Below are 10,254 nucleotides of genomic sequence, written 5' to 3' on the forward strand. Positions count from 1 at the left end.
CATAATTGCTTTGTTAGTATGCTTGAAGTATTATTATTTTTATGTCAATATTAAACTTTTGTCTTGAATCTTTCGGATCTGAATATTCATACCACAATTAAGAAGAATTACATTCAAATTATGCCAAGTAGCACTCCGCATCAAGAATTCTGTTTTTATCATTTACCTACTCGAGGGCGAGCAGGAATTAAGCATGGGGATGCTTGATACGTCTCCAACGTATCTATAATTTTTGATTGCTCCATGCTATATTATCTACTATTTTGGATATTATTGGGCTTTATTATCCACTTTTATATTATTTTTGGGACTAACCTATTAACCGGAGGCCCAGCCCAGAATTGTTGTTTTTTGCCTGTTTTAGGGTTTCGAAGAAAAGGAATATCAAACGGAGTCCAAACGGAATGAAACCTTCGGTAACGTGATTTTCTCAACGAACAAGACCCGGGAGACTTGGACCCTACGTCAAGAAAGAAAAGATGAGTCCACGAGGTAGGGGGCGCGCCCACCCCCACCAGGCGCGCCCTCCACCCTCGTGGGCCCCCTGTTGCTCCACCGACGTACTCCTTCCTCCTATATATACCTACATACCCCCAAACGATCAGAGACGGAGCCAAAAACCTAATTCCACCGCCGCAACTTTCTGTATCCACGAGATCCCATCTTGGGGCCTGTTCCGGAGCTCCGCCGGAGGGGGCATCGATCACGGAGGGCTTCTACATCAACACCATATCCCCTCCGATGAAGTGTGAGTAGTTTACCTTAGACCTACGGGTCCATAGTTGTTAGCTAGATGGCTTCTTCTCTCTTTTTGGATCTCAATACAATGTTCTTCCCCTCTCTTGTGGAGAACTATTCAATGTAATCTTCTTTTTGCGGTGTGTTTGTTGAGAGCGATGAATTGTGGGTTTATGATCAAGTCTATCTATGAATAATATTTGAATCTTCTCTGAATTCTTTTATGTGTGATTGGTTATCTTTGCAAGTCTCTTCGAATTATCAGTTTGGTTTGGCCTACTATATTGATCTTTCTTGCAATGGGAGAAGTGCTTAGCTTTGGGTTCAATCTTGCGGTGTCCTTTCCCAGTGACAGTAGGGGCAGCAAGGCACGTATTGTATTATTGCCATCGAGGATAACAAGATGGGGTTTTCTTCATATTGTATGAGTCTATCCCTCTACATCATGTCATCTTGCTTAAGGTGTTACTCTATTTTTAACTTAATACTCTAGATGCATGCTGGATAGCGGTCGATGAGTGGAGTAATAGTAGTAGATGCAGGCAGGAGTCGGTCTACTTGTCTCGGACGTGATGCCTATATACATGATCATACCTAGATATTCTCATAACTATGCTCAATTCTGTCAATTGCTCAACAGTAATTTGTTCACCCACCATAGAATATTTATGCTCTCGAGAGAAGCCACTAGTGAAACCTATGGGCCCCGGGTCTATCTTTATCATATTAATCTCCTACTACTTAGTTATTTCCTTTGCTATTTACTTTGCCTTTATTTTACTTTGCATCTTTATCATAAAAATACCAAAAATATTATCTTATCATATCTATCAGATCTCACTCTCGTAAGTGGCCTTATAGGGATTGACAACCCCTATTTGTGTTGGTTATGAGGATTTATTTGTTTTGTGCAGGTATGAGGGACTCGCGCGTAGCCTCCTACTGGATTGATACCTTGGTTCTCAAAAACTGAGGGAAATACTTACGCCACTGTGCTGCGTCATCTCTTCCTCTTCGGGGAAAACCAACGCAGTGCTCAAGAGGTAGCACTCTTCATCGCCCAATGCCCATACGCATCGCGCCATGCAGCAGCTTAACAGTGAATGACGCCAAGTGTCCTCATTTGCCCCGCAAATCGAGCATGCTGGTGAATCTGCCATATTTCTCTCATGTCGCACGAGCCCCGTCGGGATCGAGGTATGTGCTAATCTCCATACAAAAACCCTGATCTTGGAGGGAACCCATACTTTCCACAGTTGCGACCAAGAGTTCCTATCGGCTGCAATGTTTGAGTGTCCCGGCCGATGATCAAGCCAATCCTCCCTCTGAGCCTTGACTACAGAAATCATATGGTAGGCCAATCAAACCGAAAAATCTCCCTTCTTATCGTAGTGCCAGGCCCAAAAATCATCCTGTACCCTGGTACTCAGTGGTATGTTCTAAATGACTTCAACATCGGGAGCGATAAAATGTTCCATGAGTACCTTCTTGTTCCATGACCTAGTGGTAGGATCAATCAGATCTGAGACCAGAACTGGCGGGTTGGTCGACCGTGAGCATATTGGTCTGAGTTTGTAATCCCTCGGTAGCCAATTGTCGTGCCATATGTTCGTATGCGTTCCAGAACCAATGCGTTTGATGAGCCCTTGCGCTAGAACATCTCTTCCCTCTAGTATGGAGCGCCAAACTTGGGACGGACCTGCACCCAAGGTGGCCTCCAAGAGGTGGCAATCTGGGTAGTACCTGGCTTTTAGAATACAAGCACTGAGCGAGTCCGGATCCTGTAGTAACCTCCATGCTTGGCGTGCGAGTAATGCTAGATTGAACAACTCCACATCCCTAAAGCCCAATCCACCCATGAACATAGGTTTTGACATAATTTTCCATGAAACCCATGCAGTTTTCCGTTGGCCATCATTGCTTCCCCACCAGAACTTCCGGAGAATACCATTGATATGCTCACACAAGCCCCGTGGCAGTTTGAAACATGACATAGAGTACGTTGGGATAGATTGAGCTACAGAATTTATAAGTACCTCTTTCCCTCCGGCTGATAAGCACTTCTCCATTCACCCTTGCACCTTCTTCTAGATTCTATCTTTCAAGTACTTAAATGGTCCTTCTTTTGCCCTCCCAACATCCGAAGGCAAGCCCAGGTATTTCTCTGTCAACGATTCATTGTGGACAGCGAGGATATTCTTTATGGAGTCACGAGTAGAGTTGGGTACTCCTTTACTGAAGAAAATGGATGACTTCCCCATATTTACCCTTTGTCCGGAGGCGTTGCAATAGATCCGCAATAGCTCATCAATCCGGGTGGCACTATCATCATTTGCTTCAAAGAAAAGTAGGCTATCGTCAGCAAAGAGTAGATGATTAACAGATGGTGCATTCGGTGCAACTGTGATCCCCCGTACTCCTGCACCAGCTTTCAGCAAGCACGAAAGCCCTTCAGCTGCTAACAAGAACAAATATGGCGAGCTCGGATCGCCCTGGCGCAAACCCCGAGAAGGCTTGAAACCATCCAGACTCCTTCCATTAAACAGAACCGAAAAGGATACGGACGTCACACATCTCATAACTGTGTCAGTGAAGCAGGGGCTAAAACCCATCTTGAGCATTACAGCTCTCAAATATGACCACTCCAAGCGATCATACGCTTTCATCATATCCAATTTCGGAGCACAGTATCTGTTACCCTTCACCCTCTTAGTCTTCATATAATGTAAACATTCATAGGCTGTGATGAAGTTGTCTGTGATAAGACGTCCATGGACAAAAGCCGACTGCTCTTCGGAAATGATCTCGGGGATGATTACTTTCAGCCTGTTAGCTAAGACCTTTGAAGCAATCTTGTAGATCACATTACAAAGGCTTATCGGCCGAAACTGTCCTAAAACCTTTGGACTTGCTATCTTTGGAATTAAAATGGTGAACATGCTATTTATCTCCTCCGGTGAGTCCACACCATCAAGCACTCTGATGATCATCCTCGTAACTTCATCACCACATAAGTCCCAATGCTTCTGGAAAAAATTTGCAGGAAAACCGTCCGGCCCCGGTGCCTTAGTTGGAAACATTTGAAAGAGAGCTTCCTTAACCTCATCATTACTATAAGTGGCATTTAGGCAGGCGTTCATATTACCATCCACCCTCACCGGTATGTGCGATAACACCTCTTCCATACCTATTGTTCCTTCCGACGTATAGAGATTTGAATAAAATGTCGTAGCCATATTTTCCAGTTCCGCCGGATTCTTGCAAGTAGTCCCATCAGCACGATCAAGTTGGGTTATGCTGTTTTTGGCCCGTCTAGCACTAGCCTTCCTCTGGAAAAACTTGGTGTTACTATCACCCTCGGACAGCCATGTGATGCGTGACCGCTGTCTCGCCATAATTTCCTCTCTGTACGCCAGTTCCACCATGCGCTCCTCGACCTTGCGTTCCTCCTCGCTTGGTCCGGTTCTCATCAGATCTGCACGCAGCATAGAAAGTTTCCGTCGAAGCAATCTTTGCTCCTGCCGAACCGATCCAAAAGAGCTCAATCCCCACCTCGAAAGAGAAGTGGCCACCGACTGTAGTTTGTTGGCCAACTTCGTCACCGGCGAGGCAGGTCCATCGCCATTCCATGCAGCTTCCACAACATCCTTGAAAGGACCATCTCTCTCCCAGACACATTCATAGCGAAAAGGTTTCTTCACCGCGATGCGCTGATTCCCAGCTTCCATTTCATTCATAAGCAGGATAGGGCTATGATCACTCCTAACTGTTGTTAGATGCTCCACTTGTGCAAACGGGAACATGTTCGACCAACTTGCCAAAGCTAGAGCCCAGTCCAACCGGACCCTACAAAACTGGCCTCCTGTAACACGTTTCTCAAAAGTCCAGTCTAAGCCGGTATAGCCCAAATCCGCCAGCTCACATACATCCACAGCTTCCCTAAACCCCTCCATTTGACCGCTATCCCACGGGTTAGGGCCCATCTGCTCCTCCTGGCGAAGTATCTCATTGAAATCGCCCATGCAGAGCCAAGGTAATGTGCTTTCTTCCCTCAACATTTTCATGGTATCCCATGTTTTGTACCTCAGGCTCCGGTTTGCCTCTCCATAAAAGCATGTGAGGCGCCATTGCTCAGACCCTAGTTCAGATACCCAGGAGTCTATGTGATACTGCGAGAAATTCTTTATTATCAAATTAACATCTGCCTTCCAGAAAATACAAAGACCACCACTACAACCACTACTAGATACTGCAAAGCTGTTTTGAAAACCTAAAGAGACCGCCAAGCCTTCCACTCGATTTTTTGCTAATTGAGTCTCCACAATGCAAAGAACCGATGGCGCACTAGCCCCCACGAGATAGCGGAGCTCATGGACTGTCGCAGGGTCGCCAATCCCACGACAATTCCAGCATAAAGCTCTCATTTGGTTCGACAGCCCTCCTCGAAGGAGGCCGCCTCCATTGCTTGTGCCTTGATCAACTCCTCATCATCTTGTTGCTTCCTCCTCTTGACCAGCGGATCTTTCTCTGGTGTGGATACCGTCACAGTATTGCTTGAGCTCGGGGTAGCACCTTTGAGTAGCTTTACCATCCCAGCTACCTTCCAAGGTTTGAAATGGTCTGCCCCATAATAGTAAGAGAGACATCCGCATTAACCAGCCGTTTGCGAGCTCCCTTCTCTCCACGTTCATGATTGTCCCCACTAATATCCATGTCCATGCGTTGCGGGGCTGGTGACTTAGGCCTTGTTGCTTCTCCTCGACCGCTGCCTCCTGCCGATGCCCCCCAACCTCTACCCCCCCCCCTCCCCCCCGATCTGCTCTACCAAAATCCCTTCCTCTTCCTCTAGCTCCACCGTCACCTCTTCCCCGGGCACCATAAGTTTGGCCCGCTGGAATCTCCGGTTCCCACAACAGCCACTCCCCCCATTCAAAGGATCTCGGGTCATGCACTCCATCCCCACATTCATCCGCAAGATGCCCCATGAGGCCACACGCAAAGCAAAAATCTGGGAGTTTCTCATAGTAGACGCTATATTTCTTCCGTTCCTTCAAAGTTATATGAACAAAACGAACCAAAGGTGTATTCACATCAATAAACACCCTTGCACGCAGGGTGCTAGCTGGGTTGATGTGCCCCTCATTGACAATCACATTGAAAGGAGGATTGCCAACCTCCGCCGCCACTTTTTCAGCAAGCTGTTGCTTCCTTGTCAGACCATCAGGCAGGCCTTTGACCCTAGTCCACACCGGTATCATGTTGAGTTTATACTCTATAACATCCGAGAAACCATCATACTCCTGCAGAACTACCGGTGCCCTTCGAAACAGCCACGGACCTCCCTTCATAATCTTCCTCCAGTCCCCTAAACAGTGACACTGCACCAGGAAAAGATTAGGCCCCTTGATGTTGAAAGTGACCCCCTGCGCTTCCATGCATGTATTACACATCTGGGATAGGAGTGCCACATGACTAAAAGGTTTAGTGGTATGAACTCGGAACAGTGCAAGCCATCGGACGTCCTTGACCAGATCGTCTACCTCAGCCGAGAAATCAAGATCTTCTTCCTCCTTCCCGTGCAGCCTCATCCCCGCAAATTGGTTCTCCAGATCTGGATCGGCTCCAACATCTTCACCATAATCCTCCTCTTCATCCGTCGAATCCACCCATCTGCGTCCTAATCCTTCCCTTCTACCTGCCTGCACATCTGCTCCCACCTCCCGAATTCGCTCGCCATCCTCCAATTCAAACCCCCCACCCGGCGCCATCGCCACACTTGCCGCCGCCCGATCTACCCCCTGGGCCTCCATCTCCCTTGACTCCGATTCAGCCATGCACATGCGTACGCCCGCCGAGCAATGGTTGATCTCGCTGATTATCGGGAAACCCCGGCAATCCGACGAGAGTTGACGTCGACTCTGGCAAAATCGCCAGAGGATGGGTGGAACCCTAGGAAAACCCTACCAGGGTTCGATTCTAGGGGTGCCCTCATTATTTCCATTTTTTCTGAATCTACGCACGCTAAATGAGCCAGGCCGACATTGTTCACATGGACGCAAGAGATCCTTGTGGACTCACTTAATGTGATAAATAGTCGTTGGGCTCGTCAGTCCCGGACGGATGAGTGAGGTGGTTCCAAGCTGAAGGGGTTGGGAGTCCAACCGGGAAAACAACACGTGGCAGGGCTCGCAGGCGAACGGCCACTCATTGCATGCACACGCAAAACCTCCTAATCGGCACATTGTGCGCCGCCGGTTAGGGATTCTGGCGCCCACACGCTCGCATACATGGGCTAGCCCACCACATGGCGACGCGGTCGCTTGCCAGGGCGCACTTGGTTCGCTCGGTGCACGGTTGACCAGTTGACCCGAAACTCTTTTAAATTTGGGGGAATACCCAAAAAAACTAAAACAATCATGAATTCAATAAAGTTCATGGATTTGGACAAATTCAAAAAAATCATGAAATGGGAAAAACATGATTTGAATATAGTTCACAGATTTCCAAAAAAAACATATTTATAAAAATCGTAATTTGGGGAAATGTTTATGAATTTCAATATATTCATGATTTGAATAAGTTCGCGGGATCAGAAAAGATGTTCATAAATCTGAAAAGAGTTCAAGAGTTTTGAAAAAAGTGGTTCACTGAATTTGAGAAAAGTTCACAAAAATTGAATAAGTTTTCAAATTTTAAATAAGTTCATGTATATAAAAATAAAAAGTAATAATAAAATTGAAAAAAAGTTATGCATTTGGAAAAATCGGAAATGGAATGAAAAGGGAAGAAAAAAAGGAAAGGAAAAGAAAATCAAAAAACAGAACAATCCCCGGTTCATAAAAAAATGATCCAAAAGCTTCCCTAAACTGGATTGGAAGCTTCCCAAAACAGGGGAGGAATCTTCCCTCTCGTGAGCTTCATGGATCGGCCCATTAGGAATCGAAGGAACGGCGGGTGTGTGAGATGTTTTGCAAAATAGGCTAAAACGGGCGCAGATGGCGCCAAGTAGACGCCAACCCCAAACTCAGCTCGATCACTTAAATTGACATATATCCCTAAAAAACTTAAATTGACATATATGGCCGTTGGCCTCTTTGCAAAATAAAATAAAAAGAAAAATAGGTTATATTTCCTGCTCAGTTTCCGGTTTTAATGCTAAACATCGCCTTCGATCGCCTTGTACTCGCGAATTGAGCGTAGCTTAGCTGGTTAGGTTTTTTGTTGTGCAATCAGCCCACCAGGATTCAAGTCTCGTTCGGTGGGAGGAGATGTTCCTCTCGACTACGAGGCAATCTCAAAGGTGCTTCATATGGGTAGGGTATGCATGCGTTCGTTCGTCAACGTGAATGTATGCGTGTATATGTGGGCACGGTGTTAAAAAAAAGTTGTACTCCGACTAATCAGACAACTCCCACTCCTAGCTTCTATGGCACACCGCACACGCACCCGGCACCTCTCTCGTGCATTGTGGAGCACACAGTACAATACTAGTACGTACGAATAAACAAGGACAATCCATGTATAACACACATAGTACAGTATCACTTCGCTGTGGCATCACTGAATCAACAACGAACGCGAGCTTCTGTTTATAACTTTATTTCCCAGGGCAGACGTGGAATGGTAGATCAGTCACTTGCCCGGCCGGCCGGTATATCAGACCCTTGGACGACAACACACACGAATGTGCTACTACTACTACAGACCATTACAAACGAACGACTGAAATTAAGAACTATATAAACGTAAGTATTTCTTTTGGCGGTCGGTTCGCCAATCGTTAGCGATTCATCTCCTGCATGCACCCGTGCGTGCATCAGCCCTTGATCGATCAGAAAGCCTTGATGTAGCCCTTACGCGGGGTGGGCGAGCTGATCTCCTGCTCCATCTTCTGCAGCTCCGCCAGCATCGGCAGCGTGCTCACCGTTAGCATGGCCACCGCCGGGTGGGTGCCCTCCGGCAGCTCCACCTCCTGCTGCGCCGCCGCCTCCGTGGACACGTCGTGGATCCCCGTCGGCAGCACCAGGGCCGACGTGTCCGGCTTGCGGTAGCAGAAGTAGAGCGTCATCTGGGCCACGCCGAAGAAGAAGCCGCCCACGTTCGGGAGCTGCATACCCATATATTGAGTGACATCCATGGATCGATAGTTAAGAATGAAACGTATTGACGTTTGCCAAAGAAGACGTACGGTGACGTAGATGTCCTTGGTGAAGAGGCCGTAGAAGAACCAGGCGACGGCGCTGAGGGTGAGGAAGAAGGAGAGCGAGAAGGGCATGTACTCGGCGCTCTTGGTCTTGATCACCACGAACTGCATGCATGCATTATTCACCGGCCGGATAGTTAGTTAGTTAGATCTCATGGTCTTGATCACTCAAGCAAGAGCAGTAGTGGTAGAGCTTACGATGACGCTGAGGGGGGCGACGAAGACGGCCATGGAGAAGGCGAGGCAGACGCTGCCGAGGACCTTGACGCGGCTGGGCTGGGGCACGAGGAAGACGGTGACGACGACGATGAGGGAGAAGGCGGCGACGTCGAGGAGGAGGAAGAAGGCGAGGGCGCGGTGCCTGGCGTTCCTGGGCGCGTACACCACGTAGAGCAGGATGTAGAAGGACTCGACGACGCAGCCGAAGGCGTTGATGGTCAGCAGCGGGCTGGAGTTGGTCTTGACCAGCGCGTAGAAGATCCACAGCATGCAGCTGAAGAGCGCCACCACGTACGGCACCGCGCTGAACCCCTCCGTCGACTTCTTCCGGTACACCCGCAGGAACGTCGGCCTACGTACACATGCATAAGCTTTAGCTCGTCAGAAACTAAGAACGCGTGCTGACCAAGTGACCATGCATGCACGACGTACGGCCAAAAGATGCAAGAGGATTATGTCACTTACGTCGGTGCGAGGAACACCAGGAAGGATATGATGTTGCCTGCAGAAAAAAGGAATGGGAAACGACACTTTGTGTCAGTAAGGCTTAATCATGTGATAAAACAAATGGCTTGGAAATACATGCATGGATGATGCATCAACAGTTGAGCAGCATGCATGCCTACCTAGGATGCCAAAGGCGGAGGCCCACGGGTGAGCCATGGAGAAGAGCCCTTCTGCCATCCTGATCAGTGATCACGAGTACAAAGCACGGTAACTAAGCAGATCAGATGAATGTATCTACTGTATGTTCTTCTCCTTCCCAAAGACTAGGGAGAGACCTTCAAAAAAAAAGACTAGGGAGAGAAGGCAGTGCTTGTGTGGTTTTTCGAATGGAAACAAGCCGTGTATATATAGCAGTAGCAGAGCCCCTCCCCGTCCCCGCTCTACCTCTACGACGAGTACGTAGTGGAATTCCAGGGCAGCCACAGTGGTGAAAATTCAACAAGTGTGCGTGAGTGCGCGGTTACAAGTGTATCGGTGTACCATTCATGTAAACATGTACGCATGCATCCTTTTCCCAGCCAAGATGAAGAATACGTGCACAGCATTCCGTATGGACATTACCGGAAGCAAAAAAGGGCTGATCGGTT

At 47.8% G+C, this 10,254-nt stretch overlaps 1 protein-coding gene across 1 annotated transcript; it reads right to left on the reverse strand.

Annotated features, from left to right (window-relative positions):
- Positions 1-8,299: 8,299 nt before the first annotated feature.
- LOC119297605 (bidirectional sugar transporter SWEET11-like) lies at positions 8,300-9,998 on the reverse strand. Its single transcript, XM_037575332.1, has 5 exons — positions 9,787-9,998; positions 9,626-9,662; positions 9,140-9,512; positions 8,927-9,046; positions 8,300-8,845 (listed from the first exon to the last, which is right to left on the reverse strand). Exons 1-5 carry the CDS (start codon positions 9,842-9,844, stop codon positions 8,570-8,572), a joined length of 864 nt encoding a protein of 287 aa, XP_037431229.1. The 5' UTR covers positions 9,845-9,998; the 3' UTR covers positions 8,300-8,569.
- Positions 9,999-10,254: the final 256 nt, after the last annotated feature.

Source organism: Triticum dicoccoides, chromosome 5A, assembly GCF_002162155.2.
Source record: "Triticum dicoccoides isolate Atlit2015 ecotype Zavitan chromosome 5A, WEW_v2.0, whole genome shotgun sequence".
NCBI classification, from domain to species: Eukaryota; Viridiplantae; Streptophyta; class Magnoliopsida; order Poales; family Poaceae; genus Triticum; species Triticum dicoccoides.